Source organism: Manis javanica, chromosome 4, assembly GCF_040802235.1.
Source record: "Manis javanica isolate MJ-LG chromosome 4, MJ_LKY, whole genome shotgun sequence".
In the NCBI taxonomy this organism is placed as follows: domain Eukaryota; kingdom Metazoa; phylum Chordata; class Mammalia; order Pholidota; family Manidae; genus Manis; species Manis javanica.
In genome coordinates, this window is record NC_133159.1 from 118451144 (window position 1) to 118478657 (window position 27514).

Below are 27514 nucleotides of genomic sequence, written 5' to 3' on the forward strand. Positions count from 1 at the left end.
AGAAGAATTTAGAGAATCAAGGAGCTAGAAGCCTTGTGGGTTGATGAGTTTGTTGGAAACCCCTGCACATGGTTGCTTCTTACTTGTGCCCCCTTGCCACTAAACACAACCATGGGAAATCCTGAAGAAGGTAAATTGTGCATTCATGTCCTTTGAAATGAACTCATCATGAGTTATTTTTGGAGGTCCGAAACTTTTCCATACTTTCTCCACACTTGGGCTCATTTTGAGGATCCCTGGTTTATTATGTATCTCATCACCCCCTAGCCCCCCATACACTTACTTTAAAGTATCCTTAAAATGACAGCCACTTGCCTTTTGAATTTCCAGAGGAGATTCAGTTTCCCTACTAGTGTTTCCATTGTGCATTGTAGGTTGCCCGAGAATGTCTGTTTCATCGAGAGAAAAGAGTGGGGATTGATCTTGTTCACGATGAAGTGGAAACAGAACTCTTGAAGGTAAATAATAGGAGAAATGTTTCAACAACAAGTAATTTGACTGCAAAATACGTTTAACATATAGAAATAAGAAATATGTTACAGAAAGCCATATATAAGGAATTATAGTGTGAAACGTTTATAGTATTTAGAAAGTGCTTGGTTTTTTTGGTTATGAGAGTAATTTGAAAGATACAGGAAAAGACAAATATAAAAATCACCTGAGGTTTAGTTAAACTGAAATAAAAGTTAATTTTGGAGTAGCTCAGTCTTTTAATTAATCATACTTAAATAGACACCACCCAATTTAAAGACACACAGACATGTCTTCAAGACTAGATTTAATAGTATATATATATATATCAATTTGAATAGTAGTACTTTTGCTTGGTAAATGCTCAGTGATGTTTACTCTTAAGTATAGATGTGGGAGAGCAGTGGTATTTTTTTTGAAGATTTAGTTTTTCTTAGAGCAATTTTAGATTCACAGCAAAATTGAGGGGAAGGTACAGAGGTTTCCCATACACATCAACATCCCGCCCTGGAGGGGGACACTTATTACAGTTGGCGAACCTACACTAACACATCATAGTCACCCAAAGCCCAGAGTTTTCCCTTAGGTCTCACTCTTGGTGTTGCAGATTCTATGGGTTTGGACACATGCTTGATGAAATGGATCCGTCTGTTAGGTATTGTACAGGGTATTTTCACTGCCCTAGGAATCCTTGGTGCTCTGCCTATTCACCCTGCTCTACTGTGTTTTATTCATTTCACAATTATATTAGGGTAAGTTCCCACATCATTAGAGAACCCTTTAATGATGTTAATGGCTACATAGTATTCCACAATGTGAAGGTGCTGTCATTTTTTAAAAAACCTCTCTTGAATTGTTAGGTTGTTTCCCTATCTCACTTTTTTTTTTGGTTTTGATTCTTAGTAACACTGCAGTGTACAAAAATATCATTATTGGCAACTGTATGTATTTCTGATTATTTCCTTAGACTATACTTCAAGCAATGTAATTGATGTGTCAGAGGGTATATTGGAAAGCTTTTGCTACATAGACAAATTGTCACCCAGAAGCTTATAGTTATATCTGCACTACTGGGCTGGTTCTCCCACTAGGCTCTCTTCCATCTCCCATCAGTTAAATATGAATTATTCTAAGTTCTCTGTCTTTCATTTTGTAGACTTGCTCCCATAAGATCTCTACCCCTCCTTAAGATTTCAGTCATTCTCAGCCTGGGGCCCTTCCTAATCTCTGTTTTTTGGGAAAGATGCTTTATTAAACATTAGTTCTACATTTCTAAGTGTCTGACAAACGTATCTGTGTTGGTAACTCATTTTCTTGTTCACATTCATGAAGCCCAAGAGTGAAATTTTCTTCTACCCTGCCTTCTTGGTACTGATGGTACCGATGGTACCAGTGGTACCTATGGCACTGATGGTACTGATGATACCAATGGCACCGATGGTACTGATGGCACTGATCAATCAAGGTCCTCCAGTCACCATGGCATCGCCTGCTGACCATCATCTCCTCAGTCTCTGTAATCAGTTTGCAGTTCCTATAAATTGTCCCTCTGATTTGCTTCTTATCTCTCTACTTGCCATTCTATTCTCCCTACCCCTGTTGGCCATCATCCTCTCCTCCTTCATCGCTGGCTAATGTGAAATCCCAAATGCCTTCCCTTGTCCCAGTTTCACTTGGATCTGGGTTTCCTATGATCAATTTATCTGTCTACTGAAAACCCTTCCTTGAGCCCTGAATTCCTACAGGAGAAAAGCCACTATCGACTCCCCCTGTCTGTTCTCACCCCTTCTCTTTTCCCACTCTAACTAGATGAATTTCTGCTGCAGAAAATCAGTTCCCCTTTCCTGGACCAACTTTGCAGGGTCCCACCTTTTTGCCTTTGTTTGACTCGTTCTTGGTGAGGAATGAATCCTTGGTAAGATTCATTTACCTTCCTTGATAAGAAGGTAAACATGATCAGCTTGTAACCTTGTCCTCAGTAATTTTTTCCTCACAAATCACCCAGGGTCCCTTTTAAGACTGCATTACATTTGTTTAGTGACCATTTATGTTAAGATGATAAACACAGTTTTTTTTTCTCTTTGCTTTCCTCTATTGCCTGATTCTCTAAAAGAAATATGAGTCAAAATAATAGACTCAGGAAAGCTTTGACCACTACAGAGAGGCTTGCAGTCTACTTTGTAGAAGCCACAGTCCCTAGTCCTGTACACATGTGATTTGGAATAAGACATCCTGAATGAAGTAGCTTTATAAGGATGGCTGCCTCCTTAGCTGTTTCTGCTTTTCCAGCCTCTGATGAATCTCTCAAATCTTAAAATAATCTGTCATCTACTTTGATGTTCTAAATAGGGAAGAATTTACCAGCAAATATGCCTGGGTCTCTTGCTCTTATTAATCCTGAGATGTTCTGTATGAAGTAAATTGTAAGTCAATTCTAACAGCTTTATTTCATTAGTTTGCCCACGAATGTCTCTTAGTATTCCCCAGGATTTTTTTTTCACCTTGGCTACCTTTAGTATGTTATTCTAGCTCTCACACCTGACTGCACCTTAGAATCACTTGGTGAAGGTTTTAAAAGTATCAATGACTGGGTCTTACACCCAGAGAGCCTGATTCAAATCTGGAATGGGGACTAGGTATTGATATTTAAAAATATTTCCCAGATAATTTTAATGAACAGCCAGAGTAAAGGACCATGCTTTAAAACTACAAATATTGTTGATAGAAACTAACAAAAATCTAAATAAATCGACGTGCCATGTTCATGTAACTTAAATAGTGTTGATGGCAATTCTTCCCAACATGATCCATAGAGTTCCCACAGTTCTTACCAGAATTTCAGCTGACTGCTTTCTAAAAATTGACAAGCTTATTTGAAAATTCACACGGAAATTGAAGGGATGCGGAATTGCAAAATAATATTAAAAAAGAAGAAAGTTGAGGGACCCACACTTCTCAATTTCAAAGCTACTACAAAGTTAAAATTTGTGGTACACTGTAGTATTGGCATAAGAATAGGCAAACAGACCAATGAGCTAGAGTCTGAGAATCCAGAAATAAACCCTCACACTTGTCATCAAGTGATCTTCAACAAAGGTGCTGAGACAATTCAATGGGAAAGGAATACTCTTTTCTTCAATGACTGAAATGGGACCCCTACCTCACATCACATTAAAAAAAATGAGTTAAGATGGATTAAAGAGTTAACTGTAAGAGTAAAACTATACAATTCTTCAAAGAAAACATAGACAAAAATATTTGTGACACTGGAGTAGGCAGTAGTTTTTAGAATCTGACATCAAAACCACAAAACACAATGTAAGGAAAAATAGATAAATTGGAGATCATCAAAATGAAAAGCTTTGAGGCTTCAAAGAACATCATTGGCCAAGTGAAAAGACAATCCACAGAATGGAAGAAAGTCTTCTTAAATCATATATCTGATAAGAGATTTGTACCTAGAATATATAAAGAATTCTTTAAAACTCAAAAAAGAAAAAACAAAACAAAACAAGAAGACAAATAACTCAATATGAATCAGGCAACATATCTGAATAGAGAGTTCTCCAAAGTGGATATACAAGTGGTCAATAAGCATATGAAAAAGTGCTTAACATCATTAGTCACCGGGGAAATGCAAATTAAACCACAATGAAATACCACTTCCCACCGGCTACGATGGCTCTACTCAAAAATACAGATAATAAGTGTTGGTGAGAATGCAGAGAAATTAGAACCCTCATACCCTGCTGGCAGGAATATAAACGATGCAGGTGCTTTAGATAATGGTTAAACATAGAATTGCCATATGATTCAGTAATGCCACTCCCACGTATCTACCTAAGAGAAAAGGGCAATAATGTGGGTTATTACCATGCCCACAAAAAAATTGCATGTGAATGCTCATGGCAACATTATTTATAAACAGACATTTAGAACCCGAATGTCCATCAACTAATGAATGACAAATAAAAGGTGGTATATCCTTACAATAGAATGTTATTCAGCTGTAAAAAGAAATGAAGTGCTGATTCATTCTGCTACATCTGTGCTCATGAAAATATTATGCCAAGTGAGAGAGGCCAGTCACAAAAGACCACATATCATATGATTCCATTTATATGAAATATGGAGACTGAAAGTAGATTTGCGGTTGCCTAGGAGGCGGCTTGGTGGATTGGAAATTGGGGGTAACAGCTAAGGGGTGTGTTATTCTAAAATTGGCCCTGGTGATGGTTGCACAACTCTGTGAATATACTAAACATACTAAAGAAACATTGAATTGTACAGTTAAGTGCATGAATTATACCTCAGTAAATTTTTTTGTTAAACAACAAGAACAGGTCTTAGGAAAAAAGATGGTGGTGTGAGAAGTGTGGTGGAAATCTCTTCCCAAAACCACACATATTTTGAAAATACAGCAAATACAACTATTCCTAAAAGAGTGACCAGAAGTAAGAGTGCACCAGGCAGTCTACATTTGGGAGAAGTGAACATCTCACAGAAAAGGGTAAAATAAAAAATCCATGACTGGTGGGACCCAAGCACTCCTCCCACCCCAGCTCACCAGCAGGAGGAAGAGAATCAGAGCAGGGAGGGAGTGGAAGCACAGGACTGCTGAACACCCAGCCCTAGAAATATATCCCAGGAGCACTGACCCATACTGCATGGTGCCCTGGAGATTAGAGGGGCTGAAAACCAAAGTCAGAGACTAAGACTGCAAACAGGTTCTCACAACTGGCTGCCGTGGGACAAAAGAAAAGCAGGCGCTTTGAAAGACTTCTCAACAGTCAGAGGGCTGCTAAAGGGGCAAGGGTTTAGGAGTAGGAACTGGTGGACAAAATTGTCCCAGTACTCTCAGCCCAGCAGGTTGGGAACTTTCAAGCTTCAGGCGCTCCATCCCCCTGTTTGGCAATGCAGCCCTGAGGTCCCTCACCATGATAAGCAGCCTGCCTTTAATTCCACCCAGCTGGCACCTGCATGCAAACCTGCTGTCCCCACCATTGCTGCAGACCAGCTGAGGGCAGGCCTGCCTACAGCAACTACACAGCTTAATGCAGAGGCTTCTCCCTGCATGTGGCTAACCAGCCCTGACAGCTGAGACAGGCACGGCAACTGGGAAGCACGAAAGGGCTTTATTGTCTTGGCAAAAATCCATGCCACTTGCCTGCAACCCCAGCCATCACCTAGGCCAGGAGGAGGGCCGCCCTACTCACAGTAGTTTAGGGGATTAACCTAGAGGCCACTCCCTGCGTGCGGCTAACCAGCCCAGACAGTAGAGACAGACACTGTGACCCTGAAGCACGAACAGGCTTTGTCCTTGCGGCAGACACCTGCACCACTCACCTGTGAGCCCTGCCATCGCCCTAGGCCATCCTGAGGGATGCCCCACAGATGGCAGTTTAGGGGATTAACCCAGAGGCTGCTCCTTGTGAGCAGCTAACCAGTCCAGACAGCAGAGACAGACACTGTGACCTGGAAGCACAAATGGGCTTTGACCTTGTGGCAGACACCCCTGCTGCTTGTCTGCGGTACACACCATCACCTAGGTCATCCTGAGCCCCACCCATGGAATCTTAGGGGATTAATCCAGAGGCTGTTCCCTGCGCCCAGCTAACTTGCCCAGACAGCGGAGATGGGCACTGAAACCAAGAAGTAGGAAGGGACTTTGTCCTCCCAGCAGACACCCACACAGCACACCTGTGACCACTCCCATCGCTCCAGGGCTGTGAAAAGGCAGAAGAACCTTGTTCAATCCAAAATCCCTCAAATATGGAAAGAGGGCTGGGTGAGACTGAAATTACCAATCTTCCTGAAAAAGAACTCAAAATAAAAGTCATAAGCATGCTAATGGAGCTATAGAAAAATATTCAAGAGCTAAGGGATGAATTCAGGAGGGAGATAGACACCTTAAAAATACAGTAACTGAAATGAAACAAACAATGGAGGGAATTAAAAGCAGATTAGATGAGGTAGAGAATATAGTAAATGGAATAGAAATTAGAGAATAGGAATGCAAAGAAGCTGAGCAGAGAAAGAAAAAAGGATCTCTAGGAATGAAAGAATATTAAGAAAACTGTGTGACCAATCCAAATGAAACAATATTTGCATTATAGGGGTACCAGAAGAAGAAGAAAGAGAAAAAGGGATAGAAGTGTCTTTGAAGAAATTATTGCTGAGAACATCCCCAATCTGGGGAAGGAAATAGTCTCTCAGGCCATGGAGGTCCACAGATCTCCCAAAACAAGGGACCCAAGACACATAATAATTAAAATGACAAAGATCAAGGACAAGAACAGAGAATTAAAATCAGCCAGAGAGAGAAAAAAGATCACCTGCAAAGGAAAACCCACCAGGCCATCATCAGACTTCTCAGCAGATACCTTACAGGCCAGAAGGGAGTGGTATGATATATTCAATGGAATGAAACAGAAAGGCCTCAAACCAAGAATACTCTGCTCAGCAAGATTATCATTTAAATTTGAAGGAGGAATTAAACAATTCCCAGACAAGCAAAAGTTGGGGGAATTTACCTTCCACAAACCATCTCTGCAGTGCATTTTGAAGGGACTGCTCTAGATGGAAATATGCCTAAGGCTAAACAGCTGCCACCAGGGAAAATAAAATCATAGCAAAGGAAGTAGACCAATTAAATGCTAACCAAATGCAAAATTAAATCAGCTACCCCAAAAGTCAGTCAAGGGATTCACAAAGAATACAGAATATGGTACTTAACATATAAAGAGAGGAGGAGGAAGAAAAAGGAAGGGAAAAAAAGAATCTTTAGATTGTTTTTATAATAGTGTAATAAGTGAGTTAAGGTAGACTGCTAAATGATAAAGAGGCTGCCCTTGAACCTATGGTAACCATGAATCCAAAGCCTGAAATGGCAATAAGTACATATCTATCAATAATCATTCTAAATGTAAATGGAATGAATGTACCAATCAGAAGACTTGGAGTTACATAATGGATAAAAAAGCAAGAACCATCTGTATGCTGCCTACAAGGGACTCATTTCAAACCCAAAGACTTACAAAAAGTTAGAGTGAAGGGACAGAAAAAGATATTTCATGCAAATAATAGGGAGGAAAAAGAAGATGTTGCAGTACTTGTATCAGACAAAATAGAGTTCAAAACAGAGACAAAGAAGGATATTACATAATGATAAAGGGCTCAGTCCAACAAGAGGATATAATCATTATAAATATCTATGCATCCAACAGAGGGACACCTACATATGTGAAACAAATACTTACAGAATTAAAGGGGGAAATAGAATGCAATGCATTCATTTTAGGAGACTTCCACACACCACTCACTCCAAAGGACAGATCAACCAGACAGAAAATAAGTAAGGAGACAGAGGCACTGAACAACCCACTAGAACAGATGGACCTAACAGACATCTATAGAACACTCCACTCAAAAACAACAGGATACACATTCCTCTCAAGTGCATATGGAACATTTTCCAGAATAGACCACATACTAGGCCACAAAAAGAGCTTCAGTAAATGCAGAAAGATTGAAGTTGTACCAACTAACTTCTCCAATCACAAAGGTATGAAACTAGAAATAAATTGTACAAAGAAAGCAAAAAAGCTCACATACACATGGAGACTTAACAACATGCTCCTAAATAATCAATGGATCCATGACCAAATTAAAACAGAGATTATGTAAAATATGGAGACAAATGAAAACAGCAGCTCAATGCCTCAACTTCTATGGGATGCAGCAAAGGCAGTTCTAAAAGGAAAGTATATAGCAATCCAGGCTTATTTAAAGAAGGAAGAACAATACCAAATGAACAGTCTAAATACACAATTATTGAAACTGGAAAAAGAACAAATGAGGCTAAAAGTCAGTAGAAGGTGAGCCATAACAAATAGTATGAAGAAATAATAAAAGAGAAGAAATAAATAAAATTGAGAAGAATAAAACAACAGAAAAAATTAATGAAACCAAGAGCTGGTTCTTTGAGAAAATAAACAAAATAGATAATTCCCCCAGCCAGACTTAGCAAGAAAAAAAGAGAATCTACACACATAAACAATCAGAAATGAGAATGGAAAAATCACTATAGACACTGCCAAAATACAAAGAATTATTAGAGAATACTATGAAAAATTATATGCTAACAAACTGGATAACCTAGAAGAAATGGACAACTTTCTAGAAAAACACAACCCTCCAAGAATGACCCAGGAAGAAACAGAAAATCTGAACAGACCAATTACCAACCCTGAAATTGAATCAGTAATCAAAAAACTACCCAAGAACAAAACTCCTGGACCAGATGGCTTCACCACTGAATTTTATCAGACATTTAGAGAAGACATACCTATTCTCCTTAAAGTTTTCCAAAAAATAGTAGAGGAGGGAATACTTCCAAACTCATTCTTTGAAGCAAGCATCTAATACCAAAACTAGGCAAAGATGCCACAATAAATGAACACTACAGACCAATATCCCTGATGAACATAGATGCAAAAATACTCAACAAAATGTTAGCAAACTGAATTCAAAAATACATCAAGAGGATCATACATCATGAACAAGTGGGATTCATCCCAGGGATGCAAGGATGGTACAACATTTGAAAATCTGTCAACATCATCTATTACATCAACAAAAAGAAGGACAAAAATCACATGATCATCTCCATAGATGCTGAAAAAGCATTTGACAAAATTCAACATCCATTCATGATAAAAACTCTCAACAAAATGGGTATAGAGGGCAAGTACCTCAACATAATAAAGGCCACATATGACAAACCCACAGCCAATATCATACTTAACAGTGAAAAGCTGGAAGCTTTTCCTCTAAGATTGGGAATAAGACAAGGATGCCCACTCTCCCCACTTTTATTCAACATAATACTGGAGGTCCTAGCCACAGCAATCAGACAACACAAAGAGATAAAAGACATCCAGATTGGTAAGGAAGAAATTAAATTGTCACTGTTTGAAGATGGCATGATATTGTACATAAGAAACCCTAAAATCTTCACTCCAAAACTATAAGGACTAATATCTGAATTCAGCAAAGTTGCAGGATACAAAATTAATACACAGAAATCTGTTGTATTCCTATACACTAACAATGAACTAGCAGAAAGAGAAATCAGAAAAACAATTCCATTCACAATTGCATCAAAAAGAATAAAATACCTAGGAATAACCTAATCAAGGATGTGAAAGACCTATACTCTGAAAACTATAAGATATTTATAAGAGAAACTAAAGAAGACACCAATAAATGGAAACACACTATGTGCTCATGGACAGAAAGAATTAATATTGTCAAAATGGCCACCCTGCCTAAAGTGATCTACAGATTCAATGCAATCCCTCTCAAAATACCAGCAGTTTTCTTCAATAAACTGAAACAAATAGTTCTAAAATTCATATGGAACCACAAAAGACCCTGAATAGCCAAAGCAATCCTGAGAAGGAAGAATAAAGCAGGGGAATTACACTCCCCAACTTCAAGCTCTACTACAAAGCCACAGTAATCAAGACAATTTGGTACTGACACAAGAACAGACCCATGGATCAAAAACAGAATAGAGAGCCCAGATATAAACCCTCACATATATGGCCAATTAATATATGATAAAGGAGCCATGGACATACAATGGGGAAATGACAGCCTCTTCCACATCTGGTGTTGGGAAAACTGGACAGCTACATGTAAGAGAATGACACTGGATTACTGTCTAACTCCATACACAAAAGTAAACTTCAAATGGATCAAAGATCTGAATGTAAGTCATGAAACATAAAGCTCTTGGAAGAAAACATAGGCAAAACTCTCTTGAATATAAACATGAGCAACTTTTTCATGAACTTATCTCCCTGGGCAAGGGAAACAAAAGCAAAAATGAACAAGTGGGACTATATCAAACTAAAGAGTTTCTGTACAGCAAAGGACACCATCAATAGAAAAAAAAGGCATTCTACAGTATGGGAGAATATATTCATAAATGATATATCTGATAAGGGGTTGACATCCAAAATATATAAAGATCTCACACACCTCAACACGACCAAAAAGTAAATAATCCAATTAAAAAATGAGCAGAGGATCTGAACAGACACTTCTCCAAAGAAGAAATTCAGATGGCCCATAGGCACATGAAAAGATGCTCCACACTGCTAATCATCAGAGAAATGCAAATTAAAACCACAATGAGATATCATCTCACACCAGCTAGGATGGCCAACATCCAAAAGACAAACAACAACAAATGCTGGCAAGGATGTGGAGAAAGGGGAACCCTCTTACACTGCTGGTGGGAATGTAAATTAGTTCCACCATTGTGGAAAGCAATATGGAGGTCCCTCAAACAACTGAAAATAGAAATACCATTTGACTTAGGGATTCTACTCCTAGGAATTTTCCCAAAGAAAATAGGATCACCGATTCAAAAAGACATATGCACCCATATGTTTATTACAGTAGCCAAGAAATGGAAGCAACTTAAGCATCAGTAGATGAATGGATAAAGAAGATGTGGTACATATACACAATGGAATATTGTTCAGTCATAAGAAGAAAATGAATCCTATCATTTGCAACAACATGGATGAAGCTAGAAGGTATTATGCTCAGTGAAATAAGCCAGGCGGAGAAAGACAAGTACCAAATGATTTCACTCAGCTGTGGAGTATAACAGTAAAGCAAAAAGTGAAGGAACAAAACAGCAGCAGACTCACAGAACCCAAGAATGGACTAACAGCTACTAAAGGGAAAGGGACTGGAGAGGGTGGGTGGGAAGGGAGGGATAAGGGGGAAAAAGGGGCATTATGATTAGCACACATAATGTGTGTATGGGGGACACAGGGAAGGCAGTATAGCACAGAGAAGACAAGCAGTGATTGTATCACATCTTACTACGCTGATGGGCAGTGACTATAATGGGGTGTGTGGTGGGGACTTGATAATAGGGGGAATGTAGTAACCACAATATTGTTCATGTGAAACCTTCATAAGATTGTATATCAATATAATTATAGATAATAATTACATAATTGTAGTAATAATAAATACAATTATTAATAATAAAAAAATGAAAGAAGAACAATTGCCTTAGAGGTTAACATTTTCTAGGTCAGTAGCAGAGGCTGTTTTATGTCAAAATGACTGAATCTGCATTACAGTAGTAGTTCATCAGCCGAAGGATACCTTGGTCACTGCCAATTAATTCAAGTAGTGAGAAAATCCTGGAGCTTGCTCAAGGTAGGGATGTTAGTGTGTGTGTGATATACACACACACATATTTTAACCTGCATGAGTCTAATTTTTACAATCAATGAACATTAGGAAAGAAAAGTAGCCTTAAAAGGCCTATTTTTGAAAAATGTGTGTGTAATAAAATATTCTCTCATGAATTCTGTTGACTGTTACACTCAGTGGTATTCACCATATTCCTCCAGAATAGCTTCTCTTGGGGAGTTATTTGGGGTACCATATTCTTGGTCCTCCCAGACCAGGGTGACTCCCTGGACTTTGAAGCCAAATGAAACTGCAAGTATGGGTTAGTAAGTTAACAATGGGGACAATTACAGAGGTCTTTGTTTTTAGCATTCCCTGTTACCATGAACCCTTCTGCTCCCCGCCATCTGACATTCACCATATGACATTATTTAAATTCAAATATAATAATTATTGTTGAATAATTTTCTTACAGCACAAGTCTCATTAAACACAATTTTTTCCACCAAAAGTCCTAGGAATTCCCACTATGTGCATTGAGTACACATGACATAAAAGCTCACTAGGATATGGGTTTTAAGTGATGTTTTCTAAGCAGTATACTCCATGCCTCCTTTGCCAACACCTCAGTGGAGTAACTACACACACACACACACACACACACACACACTCACACACACACACACATACACACATAACAAGACATAGCGAAAGATGAAGATTGAACAACATGAAACATGAAGACTGATGTGCACCTGGCTGTGAGAATGTGTGAGAATCTCTGCTCCCTTTGAGGGAAGGTGGACTTGATAACAGGCTGTGGTGGGAATTTCATTTTTAATTTACTCCATTAATTCACAGTATTGAAGAACCAGTCATTTGGGTGATTACCAATGTAAACGCTAGGCATATTCAATATTTTTATGTTAAAGAATAAAAGAATAAGAACACTAAATACTTGAGTAAAAATTAATATGGGAATAAAGAGGGCCTTTCTAATCAATTAATGAAGGCAGAAACTAAAAGGGGATGTTTGATAGATTTGACATCATAGAAATTACAGGTCTGTGTATCAAAAACGCCACACACAAAATATAAAGGCAAGGGCCGAACTGGTTAAAAAATATATAATTTATGACACATATGTATTTCTGACACACACCTATATAGATATGATGGGAATAGATTTGAATTTTAAATATAAATTAATAAGAAACCCTTATAAATTAATAAGAAAAAACAGAAAAAGTGGACAAGCGTGTGAATATGCAGTTCACAAAGGAAGAAAGTCAAATGATGAACAAATGCACATTTACAATATTAACCTGCAGATTCAAGCAGGTGTGCTGTTTAGGGGGAAGAGTCTTAACACATCGGCAAAGATTAAGAGGATCTGATAATGGCCAGTTCGTGTGAGAGGTGAAGAAATACACATTCATCTGTTGTAAATGGATATAATTTTTCTGAAGGGTATTTTGGCTGTACTTGTCAAAACCTTGAAAAAAGGCATACAGTATCTAAGTATTTAGTAGTGTCTAAGTATTTATTGAGGTATTGCTGAATGTCATGGGAAAATGTTCATGTTAAAATGAAAAAGCAGGCCACGAAGCAGTGCATATAGGATCATCATTCTTCTCTGGGAAAACTGGTAACAATGATTATATGCACTTTTAAAACTTTTCCTGGTGCTATTTTAAGTTTCTAGATTTTCTAATATTAGATCTTCCCTCTAATGTCAGAGGAAACTAGGTGTTCATTAAAATATCCCAGATATGACACACGTTATGTGATCGTGTATATACATCCTAACAGCACAAAGCACCGAGTGTGGCCAAGTAGAGCAGCTGGTTAGTGAGCATAGGAGCTGAGCTGCGGGGCACAGGCAGATCAAAGGCCACACTGGCCTGCCACTGTGGAAGTCAGCCTCCATGTGGACCAAAGAACTGGGTCTGTTGGAGGTTATGTGCACTGCCAGAGAGAAGTTTCTTGGTGGCTGCCCTCTATCCAGCCCCGATTTCCTCTATCTTGGAAAAATAGTATAGAAGAAGCCATGTATTAAGTTCAACCTTGCACATCACCAGAATTTTATGTATGTATGTATTGTTTTAATTAAGGGCCAGAGATTAAAAATAAGAAAAACTCTGAATTTTTACCTCTATCCCATCTTGTCCCATAATATAATTTCCCTATAGCCCTGTAAAGGGTGAATCTCAGTCTAATATTTAGATTGAAATATGTTGGGGGCATGTAGGTAAATAAGTGGATGTAAAATTGTCTTCTTGTTTTACTTCACAATTTCCCCACAAAGTTTTCCTTCCCTACAATATTACATTGTAGACTTTGAATGTTATACTCAAAAATGAAAACATTAATGTTTTTTTTTTTTCAATTGAGTAGGAAGTTGACATCATTCTGTGTTGTCAAGAAAGGATGAAGCTACATTTGGATAAGGCCATTGCCCAACTTGCGTAAGAGTTTTACCTCTCTATATAATTTAAGATCTATCATGAAAATCTACTTTCATGCCTCCCATTCAGATTTCTCTTAGCTTCTCATATGAGGATTTCTTGTATATGAGCACGTGCGTACACACACACACACACACACACACAGTTTTTATTCAGAGATCAAGATGAGTACTTGCTCTGAATTTTTATTTAAAGAAATAATTTTGAGATGTGTAACATAGAAAGGACTTCTGCCCTGACTTGGAGTACGGCTAAGATCTTTTTTAAATTCAGAAGACTTTTATTCTTTGATAGGAGATTAACTTATACATGTTCATCCCAACTGTTGGGAAAAGTAATAAATTGTAGCTCACTTTAGTGGCTATTTTCCACACCTCCTTAAAGACTCAGCCTTCCTCGATTTCTCGGTGGCCCTGGCGCATGCCCCTTGGTGCTCTGATCACACCATTGCAGTGCTCACCACATTCCGTTGCTCATCCCTCCTACTCCACGCCAGAACACAAGTCCCTCTTTTCTGGCAAGAGTGGAAAGTAGGTACTTAATAGTTATGGTGGGGATTGGTGGTGGTGGGGTAGGGTGGAGAATCATAATCCAAGGAAAGTCATAAGCAATGACAGTAGCTGTCAGCATAGAAATGTATAGGCCGGGCCTGTTGCCTAGCGTGGACAGGAAGATCAGTGTTCATTTGGTTAAGGCCATGGAAGGAACTGGTGTCGAAGATGTCACTCAAAGAAACGATTCTGCTGATACTCGTGTTGAGGATACCGTGTGTTATGTCCAAAGGAGGAACTGCCATGGAGATCTGAGGACTGCCAGCTTAGCTTCCCATCCTGCCCACCAGGGCTGATGCCATGAAGGTCGGCAAGGTTTGGATAGCTGAGATCTCTCTCAAGTTGTGTTGGAGGGATTCTTTAATTCAGAAATTGGTAAGGACAGGTAACAGATTAGTTAGGGGTGACTGTGGCTGGGTTAACTACATGGTCTACTTGAGCTATAAACACAAGCAGTCCAGTTCTGACATTACCTGCTGGTTCCCGCTCCTTAGGAATCACAGAAACAGTTGAGTGTAGTTTCAAGAATTGTACCTGTCTGTTTTCTTCTGGTCCAGTGCCTAATCCTTCTTTTCCTTTATAATTGAAAATCTGCACCCATCTTCCATGTTTCTTGTTTCTCGGCCTGGATTGTGCCATGCTGGGACAGCTACATTGTCACAGCAATGCCCATCGCAGGCCGCTTCCCTGCTGGCCCTGCGTAGGCCTTTGTGGATGGCTCTGTCTGCATGTGGGCTTGTTTGGAGTCTTTGTTGGCGACCCTTTGAAGTAGGCAAAGTACCTCCCTCATTTCTGGGGATGGCTTCTCCAGGATTTGGGGGGGGCCTGGATCCCTAATGTGGTGCTGGCCTTGGCCCAGCCAAGGCGATGGAAGGAGGGATTTTCAGCTCCATTTGCTTTGGAAGGAATGATGAAGGTCTCAGTCTGGGTCTCAGCTGAAAGTGCCATCCCGTTAGGCACCAGCATGGCAGCCAAGATTTTTCCCATCTTGGGCTACAAGCCAGGCCAACGGGATGCTACTACCTCAGGCTCTTCCTAGAGGGGAGTCTGAGGTCAGGTCAGAGGAGACCAAGGGTGTTAGTCCAGGAGACGAGGCCTGTGGGGCATCTTGGTCCCAGCCCACAAATGAGAAAGGCCTCTTAATCCCAGAGTTCCAACACGATAACCCGAGTCAAGAGACTGAACACGGCCATCGTGTGGTGAGGCTGCTTTCTCATCGTCCATCCTTTGCACATGTGCGCTGCTTCAAAATTCACAAAATGCAGATGAATTGCTTGCTGCTACCCTCATTTCCACTTTACAAATAAAAAAAATGAGCTCTGATGGTCCAGCGACAAGTCCGAAGGCACAGGCTGAGGTAAAGGGAAGCCTCCGCTAGAGGAGGTCTGTTAGTTCAGCACAGGTTTTGCCTAGTGGCTCCTGTACACCAAGCCCCATTTTGGATGCGAGGAATACACAAATGATTAAGGTCACCCAGTTGTCTGCTTTGCCAAATACTGTTATATGCTAATGATCTCCCAATTTTTATTTCTATCCAAGACCTTTCTCCCAAGTTCCAACAATCTATGTTGTATCTCCACTTGGATGTTTAGTGAGCATTCAAGGGTATCTTCTGTCTTCTCCCCAGCCCACTTCCCACCACCCTCACCCACCCAGCTGATGGGATGCTGATGTTCCAGCTGCTCAGCTTCAGCTTTTTTCTCACTGATGCTCAGTATCCTGGGAGAGTCCCCTGGTTCTTTTGTTAAGATATATGCAGAATCTGAGCGCTTCTCACCTCCTTCACCTCTGCCCCCTTAGTCTAAGCCACCATCATGTCTCAGCTGGTAACTGCATCTGCTCTTGGGTCTCCCCTTCCCCTGCAGTCTGGTCGCAACCCAGCACCAGAATGATTCTTTAAAATTGTAAACGAATGGTCTCTTATTTCACTCAGAGGAAAACCTGACTCCTTCCAATGCCTAGTAAGAGCTGCCATGGGCTGGCTCTCTGCTGCAAGCCTTTGCTCAAACATCACCTCCTCAAGGAGTCCCACCCTGACCAGCCTATTAAAATCCTACTGGGTTTTCTGCATCACTCTGCCAATGAACCACGTGATTTGCTTATTCACCATGGGTATTGCCTGTCTCCTTCCAGTAGCATGTAACTCCTTCAGGGGAGAGATGTTTGCTTTGTCCACTGATCTACTCTGGCCTTGTAGAACAGTGCCTGGCACATGCCAGACACTATTTGTTGAATTTATTGCTCCCTGAGTAAAAATGCAGCTTGATTGTGACCTGTGCCTGCCCGATGGGCCTGTCTCTTTGGTAGTGAGCATCTGGGTCTTCTCTCTGGCTGGCCCCTAGAGCAAGGAATACATGTATCTCAGAGGTCCCCAAGGCCCCTTCCTTCCCAGGAGGGGGCTGCTGGGGCACATGAGCCTGGGGGTTGGGGGGGGCACCAATTCCTAATCTTTTCAAGCACTGTGGCTCACACCCTGGAAGTTAATTTTGACCCTTGGTTTTTATCTTCTGGCAAAGTTCTCAGGCCAAGCATGACCAAAAACTGAGGTTGACCTATAGGGGAGGGAGATAAGTTATAAATGCCTCATGACTTCAGGGAATTGCATTCAAGGCATGTTGGAGAAAGGGCTTAGGACATAGGAGGGGCAAAGAAAGAAGGAAAGGGAAGCAAAAAGGGGGACATTGCTTTAAACCAGTGTTCTGTCTGGAATAGTTTGTGTCTTGGAAGATGGACATCAGCCCTGGGATGCCAGATGCCAGCCCTGCCCCATGGAAGGGACAGTTAGGCAGGGTTCCGATTGCTTGCATGCACGGACATCTCCAGGGAAGGCTCCTTGTAACTGAGAAGTTGGACGCTGCGTGGAGAAGGAGAGGCCCAGGGAGCAGGACGGGTGGGTCCCAACCTGGAGGGGTAGTTAACTCTTGTCACTAGGAAATCCTTACCTAACTGGGAGGCTCGGTCTCCCCACCGTGTGTTGTAGGGCCAACAGAGCTTCCCAGCACGAGCTGGAGAAGGACCTGAGTGACAAACAGGCAGCGTACCGGATTGATGATAAATGCCACCATCTGAGGAACACGTCGGACGGTGCCAGCTACTTCCGTGGGGTGGAGAGGGTGGATGCCACGTAAGTTAGGCATGCCTTGTATGGTTTTGATGTCATTTAATTCATTCTCTCTCCTTTCGAAATGATGCTGCTTCAGGGTTGAATCGGACAATGTGGGGTGATGTGGGAAGGTAAAACGTGCATCCCGCTTTTGACAAGTCCTCACTGAGTCCCCACGTTCCTCCCGCAGGCCCTGACCCGTCATCCCGCTTTCTTAAGAGAATATGCACTGTGTATGTTTCTAACTATGACAGTAATGCCTGCTTGATGCAGAACACCTAGGAAACACAACAAAGTATAAGAAAATCAAGTGTTGCCAGGCCTTGTATGCCGGGCTCAGAGGGGTACAAGCTGAAAACCAGCTTCAGGGCTTTATGACCACTGCTTGTTAAACTTGCTCTGCCAGTGGCGTTTTTGCCAGGCTCCTGGATGAAATCTTGGGTTCATGGTCTTATCCAGCCATTCCCTTAAAAAAAAAAAATCAACGTGATTGAGTTGAAATTCACCTACACTAAAATGCATTTGGTGTAAGTGTACATTTTGATGAGTTTTGACCATTTCAATATCTATGTAACCATGACCACAGTTGAGATAAATAATATTTTCATCACCCAGAAAGTTCTGCTGTGTTCCTTCCCACACTCATGCCCCAAACCCTTTCTAAGGTGACCCCCGAATGGATTCTTTCCTGTGGGGCTGGTCATCCCCAAAGCAGCCCCCTCTTTTGGTGCTCCTGTGACAGGATCTAGCCCCTGTGGCCTAAGTGGTCCCTATGAAATGCCTCTTACCTGCCTGAGGTGAGCAGGAAGCATCTTTCTGTCCTTCTGGAGTAGGAGGTCGCTGGGGTGGAACCACACATTCTGAGCACTTAGCACTCCATAAAGGGTCTCGTCTACTTCTAGCATGAACTCTTAGCCATCTCTTACAGTATGGAACATGTAGGATGCTATTTTGGGTCATCTTGGCTTGAGGTAAAATCTCTAGTTGATAGCCAGAGCCTCATTTGATATCCTATTACCTCAACAAGCAAAGAAATGTTACCCATAAGCCTAACACCCAAGAGATGCCCAATGTTAACAAATTACCCTCTAATATGCTTCCATGCATGTAGACGTAGACTTATATTTTTAAGAAATGGCATTATGTACTGTTTATATGGTCTGTCTGATTTTCACTCTATGATATATCAAAAACATTGAGAAAATATTCTACAACATGAGTTTGCATGCCCTGTGAATTCCTTTTAAAGGTGTTCCATAATTTACTCAAGTTTTTCTTTAATTTTGGACATTTGGGGTGTTTCCAGTTTTTCAGAGATTGGCTTAGATATTGCTGAAAATGAATATCCTGACATATACATCCCTGAGCACATTATATCCTTACGATAAAGTTCTACAGTGCTCATTCCAGCAGCACAAAGTAACATGGGAATGATACAGAGGTTAGCACAGCCCCTGTGCAAGGATGACCACAAATTGTGAAGCATTCTGCATTTTCAGTCCTGGAGGGGTCATCATGTGCAGCAGGGTGATGATAGTTAACAATACTGTAGCATATATTTCAAAGTTGCTAAGAGAGTAGATCTTAAAAGTTCTTAGCATGAGAAAAAAAAATTTGTGACAATGTTTGATGATGGATGTTAACTGGACTCACTGTGGTCATTTCACAAACCGAATCATCACGTTGTACACTTACCTGAAATAATACAATATTATATGTCAATTATATCTTGATTAAAAAATTTCCAGAAGTGAAATTTCTGGGTTATACACATTTGAAAGGCTCTTGGTTTATGCTGCCTATCATCATGGTGGTACCAGAGCAACATTTCTACCCACAGGATATGACAGGGTCTTTTTCTAAACATGCTTACCAGAAAACTATTATTCTCTTCACTCTCTGCTAGGCTGATAAAGGCTTATTGGTATGTTGTTTTCATTAGCACTCCTTTGCTTGCTTGTGAGTGAGGTTCAATAATTTTTCATATGCTTATCAGACTGGTGTGACACATTTATAAGGAATTAACATAACCAGACCCTTCATCAAGCGTTTCCCCCACAACACTATGTGGCAGAAGACTTAGTTTATGCTCCTGATTTACAGAAAACAGCTAGTGAAAGAAGGAGCAATTAAGAAAAAGTTTTAAATAAACTTTGCCCTGCTGTTTTTATTTTATGCAATAAAACCAGGATCAAAGGATTTGGGGTGTTCTCTTCTGCATGATGAGTGATGCCTACAGACCGCCTATGCTGATTCATGGTTGTCTCCATGATATGGCTCTACTTCCTTTTTTCAGGATCTCAGTGCCCGAGTCCTGGGCCAGATTTACAGATGACAATATTCTCCGCTCCCAGAGCGAACGAGCAGCCTCTACCAAGCTGAGAGACGACATTCAGAACCTCCTGGTGGTGACCACCAATGAGATGTGGAATCAGTTCAACAAAGTGAACTTGGCTTTCACCAATCGCATTGCTGAGACTGCAGATGCTAAAAATAAAATTCAGATTCACTTAGCAAAGGTAAATCGAGCACCTTGGCTGACCTGGACAGATAGAGCAGGGGGCTCCAGGACCATGAATCTCTCAACACTTTCAGCGAGATGACATAAAATGCATGACCTCCTGGCCATGAAGACTAAGGAAAATTAAAAACAGTACAAAGCACACCATTTATTTTAGCCAGGTAGCCAGGTGTCAAAATGAAATTGGAATCTACTGGTTTTTGAGAAACAAAGAGTGCACTATGCCCTGAAAGGCTCCTAGTATTTTGTAGAAACAAAAATATTATTATTAAAATTTAATGAATCACTGCATGTAACTAGGAAGTGAGCTTATTATTAGAACATATGGTAGGAATGTTTTCTGTTAAATTATTTCAGGCCCCTTTTCTGGAATATAAAACCAAATACAGGAAACTATTAGGTGATTCAAAGTGTTTTTGATATTGAACTTTTTAAAGTGCTCTAAGTATAAACATTTTACAATGACAATAAAATGAAGGATTTCAGGCAGAATTCGAAAGTTTCAAGATAAATAGGGAGCTCTTCCTTTATTTAGTACCAGTCTTGGGGCTCTTATTATTTTTGTGGATTATGCCGAATATAGTTTTTCATTTTTTTATTAAAGAACCTCATGCCATTGGCCATATAGGTGATGTTATCCATTATCCAATTGAAGGCACCGTGTTTTCCAAGGGGGCAGCAATTTACCTTTCCTCCTCATGGTGTCTTCAGGGCAGCAAATATTTGTAGAGCCAGACAGCATGCTACGTTCTGTGAAGGGCAGAGAGAAGTATAAAATGCAGTCTTTGTTCCAAGGAAGCTTATATTTGTGGAGAAGAGAGGCATGCATATGAAAGCTCAGGGTCAATAACAACAGAAAATTACAGACTGTGGTCATTGAACAACACCTGCAGAAGGTGTTTTGGGGACTTGGAGAAGGAAGTGAGCATTCAGGAGGGCCAACACCTTGAACAAAGCTCAGGAGGTGGGCAGTCTGAGGTAGCGTTCAGGGCTGCAGAGAGACGGGGTTGGCTGGCCTGGACGGTGAGTGTCCCGGGAGGGAAGGCTGCAGAGGTGGGTGGAGCCTGATTTCAGGGGACACTGAAGAGAAGGGATCCTTGGCGCAGTGAGAAGCCATTCTGAAGGCTTCCAGAAGGCTCACGGGATCGGTCTTTGTTCAACGGGGTGCCATGTACTGTGTCAGCCTGCTTGGGCTGCCATAGCAGAGCGCTAGAGACCGGGTGGCTTAAACAACAGAAATTGTTTCACGGTTCTGTAGCCTGAAAGTCTAAGATCAAGGTGTCAACAGGACTGGTGCCTTCTGAGGTTTTTCTCCATGGCTGCAAACGGCCACCTTCCCCTTATGGCCTCACGTGGTCTCTCCAGGTGTGTCTGTGCTCTAATCTCCTCCTCTTATAAGGACACCAGTCAGATTGGGTTAGGGCCCACCCTCACAGCCTTCTTTTACATTAATTTCCTCTTTAAGGCTCTATCTCCAAATGCAGTTATATTTTGAGCTAGTGCGGGTTAGGACTTTAACATGTGATTTTTTTTTTTTTTGAGTGGGAAGGAGGATAGAATTCAGCCCATAACAGCTATACCCCGTGCTCAACTCTTGGAGTATAGGCCACACTGTCCCTGTCATCGCATACCTTAGAGTGAGACAAGACTTAGAAAATGATAGGTTCCATCAGAAAGGTGCAGAAAGAACCGGTTGGAGCTGCAGCTAAGTTTGTTACACTGAAGGAGCAGTTACTTCCAATACTGAGGAGAGAGCTAGGGATGGCTTTGGGGACCAGGGAGCCCATCGGGGTAGCCTTGGTGATAGGAACAGTGTGACGATTTTCAAGAGGTCAAAGCTTCAGTGGCAGATTGAAGAGTTCCTGGCTTGCAAGTGCAGAATCTGTGTGATTACATGCGAGCTCTGCAGGGGATGGACCTACAGAGAAAGGGTGTAGCCCAGAAGTGGTCTGAGACAGAGCCTGGTACTGGAAGTGATGAGAGAAAGGCAAGGAATCAGGACAGCAGTCGGCCCCAGATAGGCAGGGTGAGGGCTTTGAGTAGAGCGAGGCGTCGGGAGGTGCTGTCGTAGGCTTTGAGAGCGCAGTTTCACGAGGCCCATGCAGGCCGGAGACAGGACACGGGGGCTGCCGTGAGACTGGGTGGGCGAAAGTGGAGCATGAGCGAGGCCATGTTGAGTGCACCTGGCAGTGGGCATGAGGAGAGGGGTGGAGGAGCATGGACTGGGTGTAGGTGGGCCTGCATGAGAGAGTGGTGGTGGGCGTGAGGCTTCAAGGGAATTTGGGGGTCTCCAGGCCACAGGCAGGTGGCTGAGGGGAAGGAGGAGGCTGCTGAGGGTGGGTGGACATTGGAGAAACTGGTGTGCAGAGGTCACAGTAGCAGAAGGAAGGAAGAATTTTGGGGGGCTTGTTTTATGAAGGAGGAACTAGGGAGGGATCCAGGTCTATGCCACTGGTGGGGGGGGCCTTCTCTTTAAGGAAAAGTAACATAAAACCAGGACTACAAAACTTCTAGAGCTCCTCCCTTTCAAGTGAGACACCCTGAAATTTGAATTTGATTTGCTTCAAATCCTCTACTAGCAGGAAAACATCTCTATAAGGAGAGGCACTGGGGAGATAAAGAGGCCAGACACATTGGCATGAGGAGGGAAGTAAGGACCACTCAGCCCTCATGGCCTCACTTTTCTCAGAGTTGCACGTGAATGTGTGCTGGTAAATGTTCACAAACTGGTGGACGGGAGAAGAAAAAGCAAGCAAGCTCCCATTTATAGTAGGCCCATTTCTGTGGTGTAAATGCTCCTACCCAGGGATTTTTGTCTGGAGTTGGGAAGAGATACCCATGGTCAGGGAGTGTGAGCAGCTGCAGCGCCACGTGAAGATTCCCTGGGGACGGGCTGGAAACAAGGATCTCTGAGAATCTATGTGCCCATGCCAGAGGGCAAGGAGAGGCCACAGGGACAGGCAAGAGCAGGAAGCAGACTGTTGAGGGCATAGCACTAAAGCCTCAGGCATTTGCTTCTCTTCCCACAGACCCTGCAGGAGATTTTCCAGGCTGAAATGACCATAGAGTCCATCAAGAAGGCCATCAGGGACAAGTCTGCCTTCCTGAAGGTGGCTCAGACCAGACTGGACGAGCGGACAAGGAGACCGAACATTGAGCTCTGCCGGGACATGGCTCAGCTACGGTGAGGCGGCAGTGCGGGCCCTGGGCGGGACAGGCGGGCGTGGGGCGTCCTCTGGGGCCACCCCCAGTCTGCTGTGCTCTTTATAAAGGCACTCTCTGCCACCACACTGGCGACATGGAGCATACAGATGGGGGATTTGCTTTGAGTGGACATGGAATTTCGGTTTGGAAGGATGGCTAATTATGTAAGTGGATGATGGTGATGGTTGCATGACACTGGAATGGACTTGATGCCACTGAACTGTACACTTAAAAATAGCTAAGATGGTAAATTTTGTGTGGTATATACTTTACCATAATTTTTTGAAAAAGGGAATTGACATCAACACTATGTGCAAAAACACTGATGATAAACATTAAGCCTCGTCCAGCTGGGCCAATGTGGTGTTTGGGCCCCTTTCACCTCCCTGGGGTCCTTGGAATGTCCAGAACACCTCCCTGTAAGCAGCAGAGTGCCTGGGCTTGTGGGGTGTTTCCCAGTGCTGGGGACTCCTCAGAAAAGGGACTCGCATGCCCATTGTGCTGACCCCTGTCCGTTTGCTCCCACCCGTTTGCTCTCGTTGGTGTCTCTTGGTGATGAACTCCTGCTCTCCTCACTAAAACCATCCTTGAGATCCCCCAAAGCCCCTCATGGTCTCATGTAGGCACATTTCAGTCTGTTCTGTTCTCATTAGAAATTGAAAACAGCTGGTCTTCATCCAGCACATCTACCACGTATACACAGCGGGAGGAATTGGACACATTTATCTCCTGAACTCTAGATATGTTTTATTATTATTATTTTAACTTTGAAGATTCCTTTCAGGGGGGCTGGTAAGGAATTGGGCAAGATTTCCCCCACTGGCTTCATTTCCAGTTTCCCAAGAGCTGCCAGCCTGTCTGTCTGGGTCTCATCACTGCTGTTCTTGAGCCACGGAACACTCTGCAGAAGAGAATCGCATTTATAGCCACTGGGGGAGTCAAGGGGCAGCACCTGAAACTCCAAATCCTTCCTGGAGCAGTGGGGAGATGCCCTAGTCTTGTCTCCTCCCTGGGCCCTTACATGGTCAGAGATTTAACCCAGGGATGAAATGGCATTGAGCTCTACCAAAGAAATAAGGGTGGATTTCCTGGAGGGGAAGAAAACAGAGACCTCCGAGAGGCTGGCAGTGATTGTGATAATTAGCTGTTGGCATGTATTGATCTCACTTTCTTGGACACTGTCCTAAGCACTCTGCCTCATTCATTATTCTTCATGTTACAAATAAGGGAACTGAGGCATCAGTGGGCTGAGTGATCTTGCCCAGCTAGCCCCTGGTGGCAAGGAGGAGAGCCGCAGTTGGGACCCTGGTCTGTCTCAGTGCAGAGCTTGATTCAACCAAACCAACAATTAGACACACTTCCTATGTTGTAAGGTGTGTTTGCCATCCCTCTGTCATGGCCTGATCGCATCCCACCTCCTCAGTGCCCCTCTGGGCTAAGTTGGCAAAGCTGGTACTGGATTCTCATCTCTATCTCACTAAGGATGAGACTGAGGGTCACAGTCACAGAGGCAATCATTACTGCAAAGCAACCTACATGTATATCATGCATGTCTGCCCTGGATGCTGGGAAGCATGCTTTAGAACATATGCAGGTGGATTGGCTGCATTTCTCCTAATGGAGCTGTTATCTGGGCCATAATCATATGAGTTCACCCAGGCCACATGGTTCTCAAAGAGGGTTCCATAGAGCCCCTATTCATAGACAGCTCTTTATTTAGGACAATAATTAATGCCCATATTTTTAATTTGTATTATTTAAGATAATAAAATAAGGCCTCCACTCCAGCATCTGGGCCAGTCCCAGGACAGCCAGTCTATACCCATTTATTTGTCCAGTTAGGATTAGATCAGAAGCTGTGGCTTTATGGTAATATTATTAGAAGAAGCTGAGCTGCAGTTTCATTCTCTGAAAATTTCTGCAGAGTCATCAGAAGTAGAGATGGGGATAGATAAATTGTTCAGACTGCCATTGGACAAATGCAGGGTTGATTTTTAAAAGGGTTTTATGTAACGGTCTAATTTGACTTTGGTGTTATCAAACAATGAGGCACTCACAGCTGCTCCTGAGAAGCTGAATGATTTTTGTTCTTTTTTTTCCCATTGACAACTAAATAGAATTTGCTTTTCCTTTACTTCCTGTCGACTCCATAGTATATCTATTTCCTCTGCTCCTTTATTGACTTTAGGACAAACCTTCTTTAGTTTCTATAAAGATTTCTCATTAAATTATCATTGCCAAAAATATGTTCCTTGAGTAACAACAGCAGAATTTAGGAATATTATTGGGAGAGGGGATTATTTTCCTTATTCAACAGATCATTCTGAAAGCAACCCTTTGGCCATTTAGGTTAAGAAAAAACAAAGACTATAAACTCATGGGAGTGAGGACCGAGAAAAACGGCTGTTTTCATTTCGAGACTTTTATTTTCATTTAACATTTTCTAAACGGTTCTTTCAAAAGTAACTCAACATTCTTGGCATCCTTGGTGACAGGCCAGATGGGGTTCTGCTTTGCTTAAATAATCCTAACACATTTTTTAAACAAAGGCCATGGTAGCTTTATTTGTTTTTGAATGCAAAATGTTTCAGTTCTGTGATTTCCCAAAAACGATCTGCCAGGAATAAAAGAACCCAGAGTGAAACATGGCCTTGAAAGATGATGAAAAATGTATTTCTCATGGTGATAGCTGAGGGAAGCGTAGTCTCTCCTCTTTCATTCAGCAGCAATGGGAAAAGGTAGTTCTGTGTATCCTGAAGCTGCCTCCTGCGTTTTTTTAAACATTAATATTTTAATATCTATATTTGCAAAAGTTCCCTCAGATAAATTTTCCGCTGGACTGGTATTCATCTGCGAAGAGCAAATATGCACATATCGTCCTGCTTGCTTCCTACGGTGGGGCTTAGGCTCCTCCTGCAGCCAGGGGAGCAGCTCTGGGGATGGTGGGACAGCGAAGCAGGCCTGGGGGATCACAAACAGCCTGCCATCTTAAATCTCACCACTGGCCCGCTGCGGTAGCCTCCCCAAACATGTATTTCTTTGCTGGTGATATTTTACACCCTGAGATCTTCAAAAAGACTTTCTTTTTAATCCAACTTGATCTAAACAGCAGCAACAATAAAAATATGCTTTCAGATCTATTCTGGGATTTAGTGTTTAGCAGTCTGAGCCCAAAAGAAACCCTGGCATTGAGGTTAGGGTTCCATCCCTTCTCCCACTAAACTCAGAAAATGTACAGTTCTAAGATGGAAGGAAACACACGGCGTGGCTGTGTTTTCACAGTGTTGTTGTTTCTCTGAGCCTTTTGGGGCTCGTTGTGGTGCCTTTGCCTCGGACTGGCTGCAAGTGGCTTGGGGTTGATCCCCCCAGGAGCCCTCTGGCCTGTGCTTCCTCTTCATCCCCTGGGGGCTGGTTCTTGGAAGACCCTGTGCACTGGGACCTCTGGACAGCCCCTTGGCTCCCATGGTGACCTTCTTCCTTAGGACATGGAAGCTGGTCCTCATCCAAAAAATATCCTTTGCATGGCTGTCAGTTGCAGGAGGGGCTGTGGACACAGCCCCAAGCAACGCTGGCCCAAATGGATGGTACTTTTGTGGAGTTGGTGCTCTGCAGGGTGGACAGAGCAGTCAGGACCAGACAGGCACCCTGAGGGCTGCAAAAGGGATGGTGCTCTTGGGACACATGATACGAGCAGTGGCCTAGACTCAGGGCAAAGGAAGAGACTCCTCCAATAAGTGTGTTCAGCTGGGCTTTGAGGATGGCAGGAACTAGTAGGAGCTAGAGTGGAGCAAGAGTGTTCTGAGCTGAGCACACTGGGGGCCATGCCTGCAGAGTGGAGTGGAGGGCGGAGGGTCGCGGTGGGCATGATGAGGCCCCCTGGGAGGCAGGAATAACAGAGTCACCAATGAGGGATGTGGGAGCATGAGGCATGGGAGGGTGGGTCACATCACTCAGGAGGATTTTGGCTTGT

At 42.3% G+C, this 27514-nt stretch overlaps 1 protein-coding gene and 1 pseudogene across 1 annotated transcript in view; both read left to right on the forward strand.

Annotated features, from left to right (window-relative positions):
• TEKT3 (tektin 3) overlaps positions 1 to 27514 on the forward strand; it is a 45651-nt gene that overhangs the window by 13356 nt on the left and 4781 nt on the right. Inside the window, exons 3-7 of the mRNA XM_073234756.1 lie at positions 375 to 458; positions 14095 to 14165; positions 17697 to 17840; positions 20116 to 20338; positions 23370 to 23524. Of these exons, the coding sequence (XP_073090857.1) occupies positions 375 to 458; positions 14095 to 14165; positions 17697 to 17840; positions 20116 to 20338; positions 23370 to 23524 (677 nt within the window). The remainder of the gene's footprint in view (positions 1 to 374; positions 459 to 14094; positions 14166 to 17696; positions 17841 to 20115; positions 20339 to 23369; positions 23525 to 27514) is intronic.
• LOC118971579 (U6 spliceosomal RNA) lies at positions 19219 to 19316 on the forward strand (annotated as a pseudogene).